This window comes from Oncorhynchus nerka, linkage group LG28 (assembly GCF_034236695.1).
Source record: "Oncorhynchus nerka isolate Pitt River linkage group LG28, Oner_Uvic_2.0, whole genome shotgun sequence".
Taxonomy (NCBI): Eukaryota; Metazoa; Chordata; class Actinopteri; order Salmoniformes; family Salmonidae; genus Oncorhynchus; species Oncorhynchus nerka.
The window spans coordinates 34,419,462-34,441,593 of NC_088423.1; the positions used below are offsets into that span (position 1 = coordinate 34,419,462).

At 42.2% G+C, this 22,132-nt stretch overlaps 1 protein-coding gene across 1 annotated transcript in view; it reads left to right on the forward strand.

Moving 5' to 3' along the window:
* Positions 1–22,132, forward strand: part of LOC115113161 (pro-neuregulin-3, membrane-bound isoform) — a 518,264-nt gene that overhangs the window by 466,628 nt on the left and 29,504 nt on the right. Inside the window, exon 6 of the mRNA XM_029640470.2 lies at positions 671–800. Within this exon, the coding sequence (XP_029496330.2) occupies positions 671–800 (130 nt within the window). The remainder of the gene's footprint in view (positions 1–670; positions 801–22,132) is intronic.

A 22,132-nucleotide genomic window follows, 5' to 3' on the forward strand; every position in this document is an offset into this window, starting at 1 on the left:
GTTGGATTTCAGTTCACACACCTAAACCCATAGCACACACTACAGGCAATTGGCTATTGATCTAGCTTCAGCTGCCACTCCATGTCAAAGAGCCTACTGTAAGAGTCCGGATTCACAATTGTATCCCTCTAATTAATATTAATACATGTACATCATTTTAAGGAACCGATAAGGAAAGAAAGCTCTTGACAATTTGTTTTATTGTGTTGGTATGGGCCCTGCACACAATATTTGTCTATGTATGTTTTACATCCTGTTAACGCCTGAAAGCACCTGTCTAGAATGTATATCCTTTATATATTCATCCAGCACGCTGGGCCAAACATCAAAGCTGTAATGGCAAACTGTCATTCATGGTATATGGAGCAGAAAACCCTCTGATAAATTGCATTGTAATTTTATAGGGTCTGTAATATAATGATGTGAGTGAGTGAGCAGCCTGACAACAAGATAATCAGATAAAACCATGATCTAGTGTCATTTGGAAGGAGTCCATAATGGAGTTACAGCACAGGAACCTATCAACTACATCAGAGCCGCTCAATTTACACTTCTTCACTGCAATGACTAGGGGTGAAGAGGCACAGAGTGGGGCTGAGGGTTAAAGGTCAAGGCAATGCCGGGATTTAGTTAACATGCCACGTATATGTACTCCCCCTCGCCCCCTCAGGAGACGCAGAGAAAAACTCCAGGCCCACTTGAAAGAGAGTTGCAGCCTCAAAAACTACAGCGGCAACGCCTCTGCTTTGGAGTCGTCCAAATTGAGCCTGAGGCCTGACACGGGCCTGCAGCTGCAGAATGTGAGTATGCTGAGGGGATTCTCCTCTTCCTCTGTATCCTTCATGTATCTAGGGTGACTGATCATGCTGTCGGCTTACATCTCATAACCCAGTTATGCAGAGCGTCTTTTTCCTGCAGAACTGTTGGAGATATGTTGTTCGCTCAGGGCTGCAGCAGCAAGCAGTCTTTGAAGTTCGGCATGCTAAACAACTGTCTATTCCACCCCTTCCACCCAACCCAAACTGTTCAGAGTTAGTTCTGTTAGCAGAGAAGTCTTTCAGAGAACACTGCTCAGTCATTTGGGACCCTAGGCTGTGTATTGTTGTCATTCATCATCCACTAAATAGCCTCTGTCAACAGATCTATCTATGTCCAATATTCCAATCTGAGCTGTTTTCATGCAAACACCGCGTTCATTTGAATATCAGTCGAAGTTAGTGCCTGTGCACGGGAGAAAGATGGGGATGTCTGGGTAGCACACACCACTCCATAGATCTGCTCCATTCAGACTCACCATCAACTAAGTCCTGAGGATATGGCTCTCAAGGTTTCTTATAGATCTAGCCATTAATGAAGGCATTGTTTTAATGTGATACACGTAGTGTTGCAAAAACAGGGTATATTACTGAAAACCTAAGTTTACCAGTAAACTACCAGAATTTGTGTAACTTTCAAGTAATTTTATAAGAAGACATCTTTTGGCCTTTTTGGGTACTTCAGATTATCACAGATGTGTGTAATTATTGCTGGCCCTCTATGTGGCCTTATAACATGTAAAATACATTACATGAAATCATTAAATTAGATGACTTTAAAATAGAAAAATGTAATGACAAAGCTGTAAAACATCATCCTTAATAAACTATCAATTTAGTGAATACCATTGGTGTTTGTTTGATATGGGGGTTTCAGCATGAAACTGTATTTTTAACACACTTATTTATTTGACTATGTCAATAAGTATTTATTGTCAATGTTTTCGCGTCAAACTGATGGCATTTGTGAAAAAAGTCAATAGTTGGATGTGTTGCAGAGTTGATTGAAAATAATGCCATTGTTGATTAGATGCATTTTTTGGTATCAATTATGCTATTTTCTCTTGAACTATATGGTGTGTCTACTAGAAACTCATGAACAATATGGACACAGATGTAGAAAATGAATACAATATATGAATATAGATTTATATTCAATAATAAATTACCAAAGCTACCATAGATTGCCATATATTTTCTGTTAATTACCTAAATTACCAAAGCTGTTGGTAACTTATATACTCAACATTCCACGCTTGTAACTTGTACACATATGACGTATCTCGTCACAGAATTTAGGTATCACTATATTACCTTCAAGTCGATACTACTGTTATTTGTTTTAATAACAGAGTTTGGCTGTTCCACTTTCCATGCATCTTCTGAGTGTTTTCTTTCCAATGGAATCTATTGGGAAATGATGCTAATGCAGGCTATTTGTTTCATGCACATATTCATATTGATTTGTGTCTGCAAGATATCGGTTGCCGCTGGGGGGGGGCACACACACCTCGACCCTCCCTCCCAACCCCTACTTCCTGTCAAATGATACAATTGCTCTAGCGTCTCGCAGTCAGATTTTAAAACAATTGCAATACCACCCTTTTCTCCCTACCTGCAGCAACACTCTGTGGAGGTACTACGCTAAATGATGGCTCACTCTCTCCCCCAGAATCCCTCAGGCTGCAGCAGTCTGCTAGGGTGAAAGAAAACAATTAAATGTTTTCCTGACAACGTCTTCGCAAAATCATAAAAGCTGTTTCTGCTCTGGGTGGTCGCAGATGAAACCCGCTGGCGGATGGTGGCCACTATCTCCCCTAGATTAAAACATCTATTACACTAACACGCTCCCCGCTGTGCCATAACAGTCAACGCTGCGCGTGCCACATCTATTACATGTTGCATTACTCCTCTCTTTATTGAGATTAATACCTGGGTTGATTTCATGAAACAGTGCTGATGTATTGGGCTCTGTGCAAAGTCTCTGATTGGTTCTTAAAAAGAGTAAAACTACTGGACTGACTGCAGGACACATCTGCTACCAGTGTCTGGTACTCTTTTATCCATTAGATTAGTTCTAGAGAAAAAAATATTGGTATTGCATGAGCAGTCTTGGGTATAGACTGTCCTCATTTTGGTCTGAAGTCCAAAGGATTGACAGTATATTTGTTATGAGTACTGCATTCATGGGGTTTCCCTCAGTAAATTTAAAGCGATACTTTGGGATTTTGACAAAGAAGCCCATTATTTACTCCCCCAGATGAGTCAGATGAGTCAGACTTCTGGATACCATTTTTATGTCTCTGCGTCCAGTATGAAGAACGTTAGAGGTAGTTTTGCAAGCCAATGCTAACTAGTGTTAGCACAATATCTGGTAGTCTACAGGAACAGATAGCATGCTAGCTGTCCCCATAGACTTCTAGACAATGCACTAACGCTAGTTAGTAATTGAGTTCATGCTAATTAGCAACTTTGGTCTGAAGTGTTCCACAAATTCTGACTCTGGGGAGGTAGATAAAGCCAAAATCCTGAAGTACCCCTTTAATAAAAATGCATTTTTAAAGCCTGGACTTTTTCACACGTGAAAAAGTGGGCGAGGGTGGCTATTTATCTAAGATCTTCTCTTATGGCATTGTAGTGTCTTAACACTTAGTACTTATTTATGTAATAAGAAAGACTCGGAATACAAGCAATTGAACTGGAGCTTCACATTTACTCAAACTAGTTAGTACCAGAATAACATAGAACAATACTGCACATGACCAAGGGTGCTCCATCCTTAAAGGGGACATCAGTAATTAACAGAACATAACATTCCTTCTCTTGTACAATCAGAGTTACTTTTACCAAACCACAACTGAAACATTTCCCAGAACTTCTTGTAGTTATTTTGCATCTTTTAATTTGAACTTGAACAGTTCGTTTTTGTTTGTTTGTTTATAAGTCTAGTCTGTCTGGTGGACGGTGCCTTCGTTCTGGGTAGCGCCTCGGATTGTCTGGAGGCTCCTGAACATCCTCAGTGTGTGCTTGTTCCATTATAGCGTCTGCTATAGCAGCACCTTCATCAACACGTTCCCTTCTTTCAGCCTGGGGTCTCTCTACTGCCCCACCGTCCTCTACAGTTCCCTGTGTGTCACTCTCAGGAGCTCTCTGTGCCTGTTCTCTCTCGATTGTTGTGCTGTTTTCCGTGGAATGCATTTGGTTAATGTGACGCCGCCACATTATGTCTGGGCTCACTTGAACCTGGTAAGTTCTGGGTCCCGTTTGTGTGTGTACGGTCCCTCTTGTCCATTTCCCTCCTCTTCTGTAGTCTCGCACCATCACTTCCTGTCCTGTTTGGAGATGGCGCTCCCGGCCACCGGAGAGCATCTTGGCTTGTTTGTTCAGCACTTCATTACGCCTGTTTGGCTTCATGATGTCCAGCTGTGTGCGGAGAGGCCTCCCGAACATCAGTGCGGCTGGGCTTTCATTTGTCGTGGCATGTGGGGTGTTTCGGTAGGAGGCCAGGAACTTGGCCAGTTTTGTTTGCAAAGTCCCTTCGTCTCGTTTTGCTGCACGGAGTCCTTGCTTTAGGGTTTGCACAAAGCGTTCTGCCAGCCCATTTGTGGCAGGGTGGTACGGAGCTGAGGTTGAGTGTTTGATTCCATTTACTGACATGAATCTTGTAAACTCGTCACTTACAAAAGCTTGCGCGTTGTCACTTACCAGCTGCAGTGGCAAACCGAAGCGTGCAAACGTTGTTCTGAGACACTCTATCGTCTGAGCTGAGGTGGAGGAGTCAGTGCAAAACACCTCTGGCCATTTGGAATGGGCATCAACTATAACCAGAAACATGTGCTTTTCAAAGGGACCAGCGTAGTCCACATGAATTCTCTGCCATGGCTCTGCGGGCCATTCCCATGGGTGGACTGGGACAGGAGCAGGCATGTGAAGGGTTTCCAAACATCCACTACAGTTCTTTGCCATATTTTCTATCTGTTGGTCCAGACCTGGCCACCAGAAGTGGCTCCTTGTGAGCAGCTTCATTTTGACAATTCCAACATGACCTTCATGTAGTTGCTGCAAGACTAGATGTTGGCATTTCTGGGGTATCATGACTCTCATTCCCCACATCAAACATCCTTGGTACGTTGTAATTTCGTTTCTCCGCTGGAAATACGGAGTCAGCTCCTTTCTGCCAGTAGCTGGCCATCCTGACATGGTGTAGGTGTACACTTTTGACAAGGTCACATCTTTCCTTGTCTCCTGTTTGATAACTGTGCTTGTGACTGGTAGTGCCTCAAGCTGAGCGGTATGGAACATGTCCACTGCATCCACCCTCCTTTGTCTTTCTCTTGTACACGGCAGTCTGGATAATCCATCTGCATTTGTGTGGAGGGATGACGGCTTAAACTCAATGTCATACATATGACTGGCAAGGAACAGGGCATATCGCTGTAACCTGGCTGCTGTCATTGCCGGAATGCCTTTCTTTGGACTGAAAATGGAAAGCAACGGCTGGTGATCTGTAACCAGTGTGAAACGCTTGCCATATAGGTATGCGTGGAATTTCTTGACGCCCCACACTAGTGCCAGTGCTTCTTTGTCGATTTGTGAGTAGTTTTCTCTGCATCATTCAATGTTCGTGACGCGAATGCAACTGGCCTCTCTGACCCATCTTTCAGTGTGTGTGAAAGGACTGCCCCTAATCCATAAGGGGACGCATCACAAGCCAACTTCACTGGCATTTCAGGGTCGTAATGCATCAGGACCTGTTCAGATGTTATGAGCCGTTTTGCCTCCAGAAATGCATTTTCACACTGCTCTGTCCACCGCCATGTCCTATTCTTTTCCAGGAGCTGATTTAGAGGCTGGAGTACTGCTGAAAGGTTTGGGAGGAATCTTCTGTAGTAATTGATCAGTCCCGTGAAAGATCTCACTTCTGTGATATTTTGTGGTCGTGGTGCCTGTACCACTGCCTCGATTTTGTCCTGTGTTTTGTGCAATCCATTGCAGTCAATCTCATATCCACAGAAGACAATCTTGTCTTTGAAGAACTCACACTTCTTTAAGTTTGCCTGTAGACCATACTCTTTCAGTCTTTTCAGGACCTCTTCCAGGTTAGCCAGGTGCTCTTTGTCGGTGCGTCCTGTTATGATCATGTCATCCAGGATACACTGGGTTCGTGGGATTCCTTGCAAAATCTGGTCAATAGTTCGTTGCCAAATGGCTGGGGCTGATGCAATGCCAAAAACCAGGCGGTTATACCTGTATAGACCTTTGTGTGTGTTTATTGTCAGGTACTGTTTGGAACTCTCTTCAACCGGTAGCTGCAGGTAAGCCTGTTTCAGATCGATTTTACTGAAGTGTTTCCCACCAGCTAGTGCAGCAAAGATGTCATCCAGACGTGGTAGGGGGTATTGGTCCACATGCAACATTGGATTCACAGTTACCTTGAAGTCCCCACACATTCTAACAGACCCGTCTTTCTTCACAATAGGAACTATGGGTGTGGCCCATTCGCTTCTGTCCACTTTCGTCAGGATCCCTGTATCCTGCAAGCGATCGATTTCCGCTTCCACCTTTGGTCTCAGGGAGTATGGAACAGATCTGGCTTTGCAGAATTTTGGGGTTGCATCATCTCTTAGTACAAGTTTTGCTGTGAAGCCTTTTACTGTTCCCATCTGATCACTGAAAACTGTGTTGTATTTCTTCCGCAAGTGTTCCAGTGTTTGGTCTGTGCCTTTCTCTTTGGACTGGAACGTGTGGAGCATTTTCAAGTCACACCAATTCAGCTTTATTTTTGAAAGCCATTCCCTGCCAAATAATGGGGGGCCAGTTCCAGGCACCACATACAGCTGTAACTGCTGTGTTTGCCCCCCATAATGCACTCTGACTTGCAACGCCCCCATTGGGCTCAATCTCTCTCCTGAGTATGTCTTCAGCAACACATTTGTGTTCTTCAGCTTGATAGCCTTAAAATGCTCATTGTAGACAGTAGTGGAAATTATAGACACTGCAGATCCTGTGTCCAGCTCCATTTTGAGGGGTTTGCCTTCGATATCTGGTGTCACCCATATTATGCTACTGCTGGGAGAAGTCACTGTGTTTAACTCCATTGTACCAATTAATCGTTCATCTGAATCACTGCCACTGTTCTCTGCTAGTGCATTCACAGACCCTTTAATTTTCTCAGTTTTCCTGTTGTGACTGAATTTTGCTTTGCATGCTCTTTGAATGTGCCCCTTCTACTGCATTTGTGACAAATTTCGTCTTTGAAACGGCAATCCTCTGCTCTGTGACCATCTCTGTCACACCTGTTGCATTTTTCGGCCACACGGGGCGCTGTCGACTGCGTGAAAACTTGTGCAGGGAAATTTGTGACAGGTCAGTACTTCTTTTACTTTGCAACTCAAATGCATCTTTAGTCGCGATTTCCATAGCCACAGCAATTTCAACAGCCTTTGCAAACGTGAGCTCTGATTCTGTGAGCAAACGTTTTTGAATGTGTTCATGTTTCAGTCCACAAACAAATCTATCCCTTAATGTGTCATTTAGGTTCTCTCCCAACTGGCAATGTTCCGACAGTTTCTTCAACACTGCTACATATGTACTAACCCCCTCATTCTGATCTCTCTTGTGGAAACGAAAACGTTCCGCGATGAGGAGTGGTTTAGGTGATAGGTGATTTTGCAATATCTCCACAATCTCTGTGAATGTTTTATTTGAGGGCTTCAGAGGGGCAGTCAGATCTCTTAGCAAACTGTATGTTTTTGGGCCAATTAAACTCAACAACGCTGGTACTCTTTTGTTATCAGCAATGTCGTTTGCAATGAAGTACTGTTCCAGTCGTTCAATGTAAGTTGCCCAGTTTTCTTGCGTGTCATCAAACACATCTCTTTTCCCGATGCTAGCCATTCTCTTTACCTCTGGCTCCACGGGTCTTTGATCTGCCGCCTCGTTCTCGTCAGCTCTCCCCTCGTTTTCACTGCTTGCTAGCTGTTGTGCTACAGGGTCAAAATCTTCCTCTCTTCCTACGAACTCCATCTGTATTCGTGATGCACACTGCAGGTAATCATCCTCGTCGCCATTGTAGTGTCTTAACACTTAGTACTTATTTATGTAATAAGAAAGACTCGGAATACAAGCAATTGAACTGGAGCTTCACATTTACTCAAACTAGTTAGTACCAGAATAACATAGAACAATACTGCGCATGACCAAGGGTGCTCCATCCTTAAAGGGGACATCCGTAATTAACAGAACATAACAGGCATCATGCTCTCTTAGCATTTCTGTCCCTAAAATATGTGAGCTGTTGGTTATAAAAGTGGCCGTAAGCCAAAATATGCATATGCATATATTGCTGCGGTCTACCGCCACTCAGCAGCTTCGGCGGAGGCTGTTGGTAGTATTTCTGATTATTTAAAATCCTTTCTGGTATCTGAAATGGTTGTGTTATGAGATTTAAATCTTGATACACATGCCTTAGATCAGTTTAAGAATATCTGTCTTGAGTTCAACTTGACTCAGCTGACAATGAAACCAACTCAGATGAATATAAAAAACTGAGCAAACTCCTCATTGATTGAACTTATCCTGACTAACCGTCCCCATAAGTATTTGGCGAGTGGTGTTTTTGCAAACAATAACAGCGGTCACTGCCCTTTTGCTTGCATTAGAGATATGAAATTGAAAATCTGTGACCCTCGTAAAATTGTGATTTTTGTTCTTCAAATTCACTCCACAGGTGCTCCTTCATGATGCATATTATTCAGATCTTTTTTCTACAAGATGGGTACCAGACCCTGTTTTGGCACCTACATTTTTCTGCTCATTTTTACCTCTATTGATGATAAACATACCCCTTCCAAGCGACTCAGAGCCAAAAAGCAAACGATCCCATGGTACTCTCCTGTACTCTCAGGCATCCTCTTGACAAGAAATCTAGCCTGGGCCAAGGTTAGACAAACTGGCTCGTTAGCTTATTGGCAGCTATTTAGGTAATTGATAAATATATGCACTGCCTTGCTTCAATAGGCCAAATCAAACTACATTCTTAGCGCTATGACAGATTATGTTAGTGATCCCTCTAAATTCTGGAAAACCGTGAATTAGTTGAAGTGGGGTAATTCCTCTACTTCCTTGCCTAAGTAAGTAGTTTTAGACTCCTGCATAATTATTGAAAAAGTCAAGATTTGTGATTATATTAATCATAATTTATCTCAGCTGGTTTCCTATGTAAAATAAATGGTGGTCATACTGTTCTTGGCCAGTCAGACTGTTCTTCCCACGTACAGCCTGGATGATCAGTCAACCTCACGTGACATGGGAAATAAAAGTAAAGGTTTTTAAATTTGGTAACTCACAGAAACAGCTGTTCTCGCTGCCTTAGTAGCTATTGACAAGTCATTAGGGGCTGACAATTTGGACCCGTCTTTGCTTAAGTATGCAGCACCCCTCAATGCTGGCTCAGTAACACACATTTTGTATTTAACTTCATTATCAAGAAATATTACAAAAGTGCGGAAAGCAGCTTTTGTACTACCACTCCATACGTGTGGGGATTGTAGTGATCTTGATAATTACAGTGCATTCTGAAAGTATTCAGACCCCTTGACCTTTTACACATTTGGTTACGTTACAGCCTGTTTCTGAAATGGATAAAAGTATTTTATTTCCTCATCAATTTACACACAATATCCCATAATGAAAAGGTGAAAAAAGTTCAATTATTTTGCAAAATTTATAAACAATGTAACTGAAATAGCTATTTATATAACTATTCAGACCCTTTTCTTTGAGACTTAAAATTAGAGCTCAGGTGCATCATGTTTCAATTGATCATTCTTGAGATATTTCGACAACTTGATTGGAGTTCAGCTGTAGTAAATTCAATTGATATGACATGATTTGGAAAGGCACACACCTGTGTAAATAAGGTAAAAACAAGCCATGAGGTCGAAGGAATTGTCCTTAGAGCTCCAAGACAGTATTGTGTCGAGACACAGATCTGGGGAAAGATACCAAAAACATTATGCAGCATTGAAGTTCCCCAAGAAAATTATTAAATGGAAGAAGTTTGGAACGACCAAAACAATTCCTAGAGCTGGCCGCCAGGCCAAACTGAGCAATTGGGAGAGAAGGCCCTTGTTCAGGGAGGTGACCAAGAACCCGATGATCATTCTGACAGAGCTGGGAGAACCTTCCAGAAGGACAACCATCTCTGCAGCACTCCACCAGTCAGGCCTTTATGGTAGAGGGGCCAGATGGAAGCCACTCCTTAGTAAAATGTACATGACTGCCTGCTTGGAATTTGCCAAAGGCACCTAAAGGACTCAAAGCATGAGAAACAAGATTCTCTGGTCTGATGAAACCAAGATTGAACGCTATGGCCTGAATGCCAAGCGTCCCTTCTGGAGGAAACCTGGCACCATCCCTACGGTGAAGCATGGTGGCGGCAGTGTCATGCTGTGGGGATGTTTTTCAGTGGCTGGGACTAGGAGACCAGTCAGGGTCAAGGGAAAGATGAACAGAGCAAAGTACAGAGAGATCCTTGATGAAAACCTGCTCCAGACTGGGGTGAAGGTTCACCTTCCAACTGGACAACGACCCTGAGCACACAGCCAAGAAAACACAGGAGTGACTTCAGGACAAGTCTCTGAATGTCCTTGAGTGGCCCAGCCAGACCCCGGACTTGAACCCAATCGAACATCTCTGGACAGACCTGCAAATAGCTGTGCAGCTACGCTCCATCCAACCTGACAGAGCTTGAGATGAAGGGAGAATAATGGGAGAAACTCCCCAAATGCAGGTGTGCCAATTGAAGCTGTAATCGTTACCATAGTGTCACGACTTCCGCCGAAGTTGGTCCCTCCTTGTTCGGGCGGCGTTCGGCGGTCGAAGTCACCGACTTTAGCCATCGCCGATCCACTTTTCATTTTCCATTGGTTTTGTCTTGTCTTCCATCACACCTGGTTCCAATTCCATCAATTACATGTTGTGTATTTAACCCTCTGTTCCCCCCATGTCCTTGTCCATAATTGTTTGTTGTAATGCTTGTGCACGGTATGCTGGTATTTACCGGGTTTTGTTTAACCCATTATTTGTTATTATTCTGTTTACGGTGGTTTATGGTTATTAAACACAACCGTTGAAATCAGTTTCTGACTTCTCTGCCACCAGTAGCATCGCATTACACATAGGTGCTTCAACAAAGTACTGAGTACAAAAAAATTTTTTAGAGTAAGGCTGTAATGTAACAAAATGTTGAAAAAGTCAAGGGGTCTAAATATTTTCCCAATGCACTGTATCTATCCATTTCTAGGCTCCCTTGTCTTGCAAAAATACTTGAATCATTGGTCAACAAACAGATACGTTATTTTCTATCTGTAAATAGTATTCTTCCTGTTAATCAATCCAGATTCAAACCTAAGCTCCTGCCAAATCAAATCAAATTTGATTTGTCACATACACATGGTTAGCAGATGTTAATGCGAGTGTAGCTAAATGCTTGTGCTTCTAGTTCCGACAATGCAGTAATAACCAACAAGTAATCTTAACCTAACAATTCCACAACAACTACCTTATATACACAGAGCCTTACGGTTGTGGGTGGAGCAGTTGCCGATAGGATGCTCTCGATTGTGCATCTGTAAAGGTTTGTGAGTGCTTTTGGTGACAAACCAAATTTCTTCATCCTACTGAGGTTGAAGAGCTGCTGTTGCGCCTTCTTCACCACACTGTATGTGTGGGTGGACCAGTTGCACAGAGTGGGGTCGATTTGTGATTTGGTAACAAAACGGATGGCATTGTGATAGACTGCATCCAGTTTGCTGAGTAGAGGTTTGGAACCTATTTTGTAGATGACAATGCCAAAGTCGAGGATCGGTAGGATAATCAGTTTTACTAGGGTAAGTTTGGTGGCGTGAGTGAAGAAGTCTTTGTTTCAAAATAGATAGCCGATTCTAGATTTGATTTTGGATTGGAAATGTTTGATATAAGTCTGGAAGGAGAGATTACAGTCTAGCCAGACACCTAGGTACTTATAGATGTCCACATATTCTAGATCGGAACCATCCAGGGTGGTGATGTTAGTCGGGCGTGCGGGTGCAGGCAGCGAACGTTTGAAAAGCATGCATTTGGTTTTACTAGCGTTTAAGAGCATTTGGAGGCCACGGAAGGAGTGTTGTATGGCATTGAAGCTCGTTTGGAGGTTAGTTAGCATAGTCTCCAAGGAGGGGCCAGAAGTATACAGAATGGTGCCGTCTGCGTAGAGGTGGATCAGGGAATCGCCCGCAGCAAGAGCAACATCATTGATGTATACAGAGAAAAGAGTCGGCCCGAGAATTGAACCCTGTGGTACCCCCGTAGAGACTGCCAGAGGTCCGGACAACATGCCCTCCGATTTGACACACTGAACTCTGTCTGCAAAGTAGTTGGTGAACCAACTACGAATAAGCTGTCCTCAACAGGGTTGGGTACAGATGCCTGCCGATGGTTTCATGGTTTTAAGGTAGATGGGGTCAAATCTGAGTTCCTTTAGTTACATAAAGGGGTGCCCCAAGGTTCGATACTCAGGCCACTACTGTTTACAATCTAAAAAATAGTAATTTACAGCATTAACAATGTCTACAGTGTATTGCTGATGAATTTGATGTTATTTTAATGGACAACAAATGTGCTTTTCTTTCAAAAACAAGGACATTTCTAAGTGACCCCAAACTTTTGAATGGTAGTGTATATACAGTACCAGTCAAAAGTTTGGCTTAACCTACTCAATCCAGGGTTTTTCTTTATTTTTACTATTTTCTACATTTGTGGAATAATAGTGAAGACATCAAAACTATGAAATAACCAAACAAAGTGTTAAACAAATCAAAATACATTTTATCTTTGAGATTCTTCAAATTAGCCACCCTTTGCCTTGATGACAACTTTACACACTTTTGGTATTCTCTCAACCAGCTTGAGGAGGTAGTCACCTGGAATGCATTTCAATTAACAGGTGTGCCTCGTTAAAAGTCAATTTGTGAAATGTCTTTCCTTCTTAGGGCTAGGCGTCCCGCTAGCGGGACAACTTCTAGTGAAACTGGAAGGCACACAATTCAAATAAATAATAATTTATAATAAATAATGGATATTAAACATTTAGGCAAATTTGAGTGTCTTATATTGGTTGAATTCTTGTTCATCTAAATTCTTGTTAATCTAGTTGCACTGTCTTATTTACAGTAGCTATTACAGCGAAAGCATGCCATGCGATTGCTTGAGGATGGCGCTCCACATCAAAAAAAAAAAAATCCACTGGCACAGGTTTCATAAATTCACAAATAGCGATTAAATATTTACTTACTTTTTGAAAACCTTCCTCTGATTTGTCATCCAAAGGGTCCCAGCTATAACATATAGTGTCATTTTGTTAGATAAAATCCTTCTTTAAATCCCAAAAAGTCAGTTGAGTGTGCGCCATCGATTTGAGTAATCCACTCGTTCAACAGGGAGAGAAATGAATCTGAAAATCTACCCTTAAACTTTGTTTCAACAAGTCAAAATATGTTTCTATGTAGTCCTCAGATACCCTAAAATGTAATCAAACTCTAATATTTCTTATGGAAATAAGTATGTTCAATAAGAATCCGATTTTAGCAAGTGTGTCCTTTCTTCATGGCGCGCACAACACGAAAGACTGTCATTGTACTAAAACTCATATTTTTTATTTGTTTTAAAGTTACAAGCCTGAAACCTTGAACATAGACTGCTGACACCCTGTGGAAGCTAATTTCCAGTATGCCCTTATACTTTAAATTGTAAGAGCATGGTCTCTCAAAAAAATAAATATCCGGTTGGTTATTCTTTGGATTTTCTCTTACCATATCTATTGTGTTATATTCTCCAACATTATTTTAACCATTCTACAAACTTCAAAGTGTTTTCTTTCCAATGTTACCAATTATATGCAAATGTATTTGATTATTATTATTTATTGAAATTGATTTAAATAATCCTTCTTAAATCAGCTGATATCTCAAAGTGCTGTACAGAAACCCAGCCTAAAACCCCAAACAGCAAGCAATGCAGGTGTAGAAGCACAGTGGCTAGGAAAAACTCCATAGAAAGGCCAAAACTTAGGAAGAAACCTAGAGAGGAACCAGGCTATGAGGGGTGGCCAGTCCTCTTCTGGCTGTGCCGGGTGGAGATTATAACAGAACATGGCCAAGATGTTCAAATGTTCATAAATTACCAGCATGGTCAAATAATAATAATCACAGTAGTTGTCGAGGGTGCAACAGGTCAGCACCTCAGGAGTAATGTCAGTTGGACTTTCATAGCAGATCATTGAGAGTATCTCTACTGCTCCTGCTGTCTCTAGAGAGTTGAAAACAGCAGGTCTGGGACAGGTATCACGTCCGGTTAACAGGTCAGGGTTCCATAGTCGAAGGCAGAACAGTTGAAACTGGAGCAGCAGCACGGCCAGGTGGACTGGGGACTGCGAGGAGTCATCATGCCAGGTAGTCCTGAGGCATAGTCCTAGGGCTCAGGTCGTCCGAGAGAGAGAAATCCAATTTTGAAAAACTCCCATATCTACTGGGTGAAATTCCACAGTGTGCCATCACAGCAGCAAGATTTGTGACCTGTTGCCACGAGAAAAGGGCAACCAGTGAAGAACAAACACCATTGTAAATACAACCCATATTTATGCTTATTTATTTTATCTTGTGTCCTTTAACTATTTGTACATTGTATATATATATATATATATATATATAATATGACATTTGTAATGTCTTTACTGTTTTGAAACTTCTGTATGTGTAATGTTTACTGTTCATTTTTGTTGTTTTTCACCTTATATATTCACTTTGTATGTTGTCTACCTCACTTGCTTTGGCAATGTTAACACATGTTTCCCATGCCAATAAAGCCCTTGAAAGAAAGAATTAGAGAGAGCATACTTAAATTGACATAGGACGCCGGATAAGACAGGAGAAATACTCCAGATGTAACAGACTCACCCTAGCCCCCGACACAAACTTCTGCAGCATAAATACTGGGGGCTGAGACAGAAGGTGTCAGGAGACACTGTGGCCCCATCCGATGATACCCCCGGACAGGCCCAAAAAGGCAGGATATAACCCCAGCCACTTTGCCAAAGCACAGCCCCCACACCACTAGAGGGATATCTTCAACCACCAACTTACCATCCTGAGACAAGGCAGAGTATAGCCCACAAAGATCTTCGCCACGGCACAACCCAAGGGGGGGGGGGGGGGCGCCAACCCAGACAGGAAGACCACGGGGATTTTCTGTATACCAAGGAGCTAGTTTCTTATGACAAATATGTTTAGGGGTGCGACTGCATCTAGGGTATTGCACAAGGTTAAATTGAGTTCCTCAGTTAGGTGGTTAACCTCTTACCTCTACCTGGGACGCTTGCGTCCCAACTAGAGCTCTGGAAATGCAAATGCGCTACGCTAAATGCTAATAGTATTAGTTAAAACTCAAAAGTTCATTAAAATACACATGCAGGGTATCAAATTAAAGCTACACTCGTTGTGAATCCAGGCAACAAGTCAGATTTTTAAAATGCTTTTCGGCGACAGCATGAGAAGCTATTATCTGATAGCATGCACCAATACACTACAACAGAAAAGCACAGCAGGGGACGTAAACAAAATAATTAGCATTTCGGCGTTACACAAACCGCACAATAAAATAGAAAACAGTCATTACCTTTCACCATCTTCTTTGTTGGCACTCCTAGATGTCCCATAAACACTATTGGGTCTTTATTTCGATTAAATCGGGCCATATAAAGCCAAGATATCGTTATATGTAGACTGTGTGATAAACGAAAAAAACAGCGATTTCACAACGTAACGTCATTTTTTAAAATTCAAAAAGTAGACGATAAACTTTCACAAAACACTTCGAAATACGTTTGTAATGCTACTTTAGGTATTAGTAAACGTTAATAAGCGATAAAAATCATCCGTAGGCGATGTACATATCATTAGCTGTCGTCTTGGAAAAAATTTCAGGAGAGAGCTCTTCCGGAATGATCTGGGCGGAGACCGGAGGTACGTCGTGCCCCTCTTTCGGTTCAACCAAGAATCAAAGAGGATTAAATTCACAAGATACTCGACTACATGGGGATGCTGTGGGAGTTGAATGCTCGGTCTTATCTAATTCGGCTCACTGTTAACAATTGCTGGAAGTGGCGCAAGGATATTTATTTCCATTTTCTGTGATCATGTTTTCCTGCGCTTTCCGATGTAACGCACGTTATGTAATAGCCACAGTCGTGATTTAACCAGTTTTAAAAACGTCCGAGGGTTTCCTATACACACATTCTAACCATATGAACGTACTATATTCCTGGCATGAGTAGCAGGGCGCTGAAATGTTGCGCGATTTTTAACAAAATGTTCAAAAAAGTAGAGGGTAGGAGCAACTAGTTAACTGATTTTTGTCCTCTGATGTCCTTGGGTAGGCAGAGGGAGTCTGGAAGGGCATCAAGGAATCTTTGGGTTGTCTGAGAATTAATAGCATGACTTTGATGATCCTTGGTTGGGGTCTGAGCAGATTATTTGTTGTGATTGCAAATGGAATAAAAAGGTGGTCCGATAGTCCAGGATTATGAGCAAAAACATTAAGATCCACAACATTTATTCAATGAGACAAAACTAGGTCCAGAGTATGACTGTGGCAGTGAATAGGTCCGGAGACATCTTGGACAAAACCCACTGTCGATGATGGCTCCGAAAGCCTTTTGGAGTGGGTCTGTGGACTTTTCAATGTGAATTGTTTTTAAATATTACCTGCTATGACTACAAGGTCCGATAGGAATTCAGGGAACTCAGTGAGGAATGCTGTATATGGCCCAGGAGGACTGTAAACAGTAGCTATAAAAAGTGATTGAGTAGGCTGCATAGATTTCGTGACTAGAAGCTCAAAAGACGAAAACATCAGAGTTTCTTGTAAATTGAAATGTCCTATTGTAAATGTTAGCAACACCTTCGTCTTCGTGGGATGCGCGGGGGATATGGTCACTAGTGTAACCAGGAGGCGAGGCCTCATTGAACACAGTAAATTCATCAGGCTCAAGCCATGTTTCAGTCAGGCCAATCACATCAAGATTATGATCAGTGATTAGTTCATTGACTATAACTGCCTTGGAAGTGAGGGAGCTAACATTAAGTAGCCCTATTTTGAGATGTGAGGTATCACAATCTCTTTCAATAATGGCAGGAATGGAGGAGGTATTTATTCCAGTGAGATTGCTAAGGCGAACACCGCCATGTTTAGTTTTGCCCAACCTAGGTCGAGGCACAGACACGGTCTCAATGGGGATAGCTGAGCTGACTACACTGACTGTGATAGTTGCAGACTCCACTAAGCTGGCAGGCTGGCTAACAGCCTGCTGCCTGGCCTGCACAGATTTCATTGTGGAGCTAGGGGAGTTAAAGCCCTGTCTATGTTCGTAGATAAAATGAGAGCACCCCTCCAGATAGGAGTCCGTCACTCCTCAACAGCCCAGGCTTGGTCCTGTTTGTGGGTGAGTCCCAGAAAGAGGGCCAATTATCTACAAATTCAATCTTTTGGGAGGGGCAGAAAACAGTTTTCAACCAGCGATTGAGTTGTGAGACTCATCACAGACGGCTGTAGAGCTCATCACTCCCCCTAACTGGGATGGGGCCAGAGACAATTACTCAATGCCGACACATCTTTCTAGCTGATTTACACGCTGAACCTATGTTGCGCTTGGTGACCTCTGACTGTTTCATCCTAACATCGTTGGTGCAGACGTGGATTACAATATCCCTATACTCTCTACACTCGCCAGTTTTAGCTTTAGCCAGCACCATCTTCAGATTAGCCTTAACGTCGGTAGCCCTGCCCCCTGGTAAACAGTGTATGATCGCTGGATATTCATTTTAAGTCTAGTACTGCGGGTAATGGAGTCGCCAATGACTAGGGTTTTCAATTTTTCAGAGCTAATGGTGGGAGGCTTCAGCAAGAACATCTCAAATAAGCAAAGAAAAAAGACAGTCCATCATTACTTTAAGAGACGAAGGTCAGTCAGTCAAGAACTTTGAACGTTTCTTCAAGTGCAGTCACAAAAACCATCTAGCGCTATGATGAAACTGGCTCTCATGAGGATCGCAGCAAAGAAAGACCCAGAGTTACCTCTGCTGCAGATGATAAGTTCATTAGAGTTAACTGCACCTCAGATTGCAGCACAAAGCTTCACAGAGTTCAAGACACGTCTCAACATCAACTGTTCAGAGGAGACTGCATGAATCAGGCCTTCATGGTTAAATTGCTGCAAAGACACCATTACTAAAGGACACCAATAATAAGGAGAGACTTGCTTGGGCCAAGAAACGAGAGCAATGGGTATTAGACCGGTGGTAATCTGTCCTTTGGTCTTGTCATGACTGTCCTGATCAGGTCAGGTTACAGGAGACCACAACCCTACAGATTATCTCTCAACCCCAACAGAGGAGGAGAGATCTAGGGGTCTGAAGATGTGGGGGTTTTATGACCCCTCACGCCCATGGTAAATCTTAGGCCACAGACAACATTCCTGTGTGTTCTCAATATGGAGAACCAACCTCAGAACATTAAACGTGCAATAAAGGGACATTGGAACAATGGTTTCCATCAGCCACAATGGTGGTCATGACGATAGAGGGAATATGAAAATGTATGTCATTTTTGTTTTGTTATTAAAGGTTTATTTATGAAGTTATTACGAAAACAATGTAACGTTAAGAGTTTTCCTAGTATATGTTTGATGTTTATACATTGTACGTTGTGTGGAAAATGTCCAAATCAAAGAGAATGTTTTGGTAAAGATGAAATATGAAGTTAGTTGTGTAAAATTGGATTTGAGTCAAATCTAGACCTTGCCTTTTAACTTGGTACGACCAGAGAATTGCCCTAAAGGCGGTAATGCCCACTTCTGACCCGAGGGTATAAAACCTGTGAGTGAAGAATTAACAGATCAGACTAAGTGACCCAAGCTGCTGCCGAGGTCTAAAAAGTTAACAAACCCAAAACGCAACACAAGTTTGAAGACAAATAATTATTTTTCTACCCAAGCTATGGATGAGTAGCTGTGTCTAAGCGGGTGAATTCAAGTCGAACCACCTAGCCTCCACTCCCCATGGTATCTACACTGTTTCATTCCTACGCTGTGAGCTCTGAGCTACATAGCTGTCTGTCCTCAGAAGACACCTTCCAGAGCAAGGGCGAGGGAACAGACCCCTAAGCCAAAAGGACCCTGACATCGTGAGGACAACCAGAGAGTTGCGCCGGAGAAGTGCATCATTGAACAGCCTGAACGGTCCACGCGGGGAATCCACGGAGACCTTCCACACTTAATTACATCATTGTATTCTGACCCATAAGAGCGGCAGTTTGGGGCAAGGCTAGGGTTAGAATAAGCATAACTCAGAATGACAAATTCTGAGAAAACTGACAAATTCACCCAAATGTATATTTCTCTCGTCTACATTCTCTTTTTCTCTCTTTTAAATCCCCATTTTGGGTAACACGCGCCATAGTGTGTTGGCCCGTTATACTAAGTTCTAATCAATAGCCTATAATGTGTTTTTGTGTATGAGTATCTTTTATCATGATTTTAGCTTTCTAGTAAATAAATACTCAACTAAGATTGGTGTGGTACGAACTCATTGGTGAGACCCGGGTCCGTGCAGATTCCCGGATTATGCGACTTTCAGAATGAGACTAGAGGTAACTGATTATTTAGCGGCTGTTGTAAAATCCATATTCTGATATTCTTTGAGTTAATTTGGCAAATAGAAACTCAATAAAACTAATTTCCCCATGGTGCCCCAGGTTAACGAGTTAATAATTGCTTGAATCAGTTAATCAAGCAAATTAGAAACCTTTAATCATTCGATGAGCAACAGTCATCACATTAACTAATACAACACCATGATAGTCTGATGGGTCCATATGTGAGATTTTTGGTTCCAACCACTGTATGTTTGTGAGACGCAGAGTAGGTGAACGGATGATCTCGGTATGTGTGGTTTCCACCGTGAAGCATGGAGGAGGAGGTGTGATGGTGTGGGGGTGCTTTGCCGGTGACACTGTCAGTGATTTATTTAGAAATCAAGGCACACTTAACCAGCATGGCTACCACAGCATTCTGAAGCTATATGCCATCCCATCTGGTTTACGCTTAGTGACACTATCACTTGTTTTTCAACAGGACAATGACCCAAAACACACCTCAAGGCTGTGTAAGGGCTATTCGAACAAGGAGAGTGATAGAGTGCTGCATCAGATGACCTGGCCTCCACAATCACTCGACTTCAACCCAATTGAGATGGTTTGGGATGAATTGGACGGCAGAGTGAAGAAAAAGCAGCCAACAAGTGCTTAGCATATGTGGGAACTCCTTCAAGACTGTTGGAAAAACCCTTTAATGAGTTGGTGTGTCCAAACTTTTGACTGATACTGTATATATATATGTTTAGTTATTTATTTTACACGTATTTCAACCCTTTTTTGGGTTAGGCATAAAACTACCTACATACTCCCATACATTTTTTACAGCCGATACCGATTACCTTCAGACGAGTCCCGTGACACTTGTGAACCGTTTTCATGAGAAGACCAATTTTAGGGATGTTTCATGGTCTGCCACCTTTCACCGCAGATGTGGAAGTGCGAAACTGGCGGATGCGGTTGATTGAGACGCATCCAATGCAAAACAACAGATATCTCTAGCTTAAACTGACTGATTTTGATGGGGATTTTTTTGTTATGTAATTTAGACTGATGCACCGGTGTGTCAATTGACTCTAGGGGTTAATGCCTAAACTTAAATGTAACCTTAAAAATGTGGAGTTAATCCCTAAACTTAACCTTAAACACTTCAAAATGTGTGACGTTCGTCGTTGGTCGAATTAGACCAAGATGCAGCTAATCATAAGTTAATCATATTCTTTAATGATAACCACAAAAACAGGAAAGCGAGAACCACCGAAACGTACAGCCTTGTAGGGCTCAACAGCAACAATACAAGGACAAGATCCCGAAACATAGGTGGGAAAAAAGGCTACCTAAGTATGATTCCCAATCAGACACGACGATAGACAGGGGCCTCTGATTGGGAACCACACTCGGCCAAACACAAAGAAATACAACACATAGAATGCCCACCAAAATCACACCCTGACCAAACCAAATAGAAACATAAAAAGGCTCTCTAAGGTCAGGGCATGACAAAATGTGCCTTTATAATTTTTTTGGGGGGCAGATTTGAAACTGCAGTAAAAGTTCAGTAACTGCAGTAACCTGTGGTATTTTGGACACAGTAATTGCAGAATAAACTGCATTCTTACTGCAGTTACACTGCAAAATTACTGCAGTAAAAAAAAAAAGATTTTGGATTAGTATTTTCCACATACTGCAGTTCTACTGCTGTTATACTGCTGTGTACTTCAGTTATACTGCATTCTGACTGCAATCTTTTTTCGTAAAGGTGACGTTTGGAACAACTTCGGAATTTGACATTTGAAAACATGGATGAATGTCTAATTCTGATGTGAGACTGAGAGCTTCTAGGGAGATGATGCTTGTCTGCAGCCATGTCTGACTCTCTTTTAAAAGCTTTAAAACCATGAGCTTCTCTCTCTATTTTTTACAAAGCAGACATGGTGCAATTCTTCCTTGTGTAATATTTAGCCCTTGAAGCTGTCTATTTTGAAAATAAGACATTTCATAGTCCCATTGTGTGGGAGCGTGTCACATTTTTTCATGCATCCTAATATCCTTCCTCCCTCCCTCTAGTCTAAAGATTTCTGAAATGTCATAACACTTTATTACCATCAATTTGAAAATAAATATTGCATTCAGCAAACAATAATAACAGTGGCTCAACTTTCAATGGGGGTGGGGGGGACATGACCCACCCCCCATATTCTAAAATTGAATTTCTGTCTCCCCAGTTTTATCATTGCCCTGTTATTAAAAAAATGTGGCTTCGGTGTGCTTTCGGAACATGTGGAGGCCTCAGAGCAGTCAAGTAGACTGTTTGGCGGTTTCAACTGGGCTGGATTATTTAGGAACACACAGACACCACAGAGTTTGTGGACAGGCTGTATGAAGGCAAAGCTTCTGACCAGCACGGTGCTGCTGTCTGCTACTGCTGTCTATGTGAATACACTGTCTATCTGTTGCATTTTTTCTCAAAGTTGTAAAAGCAAGCAGAGCAGAAACTGGTTGCTCTTTATTTGACTGATCTAGCTGGCAAGGCAACTGCTGTTTGAGTATTTATTCCCAGTGCTGAGCTAGTA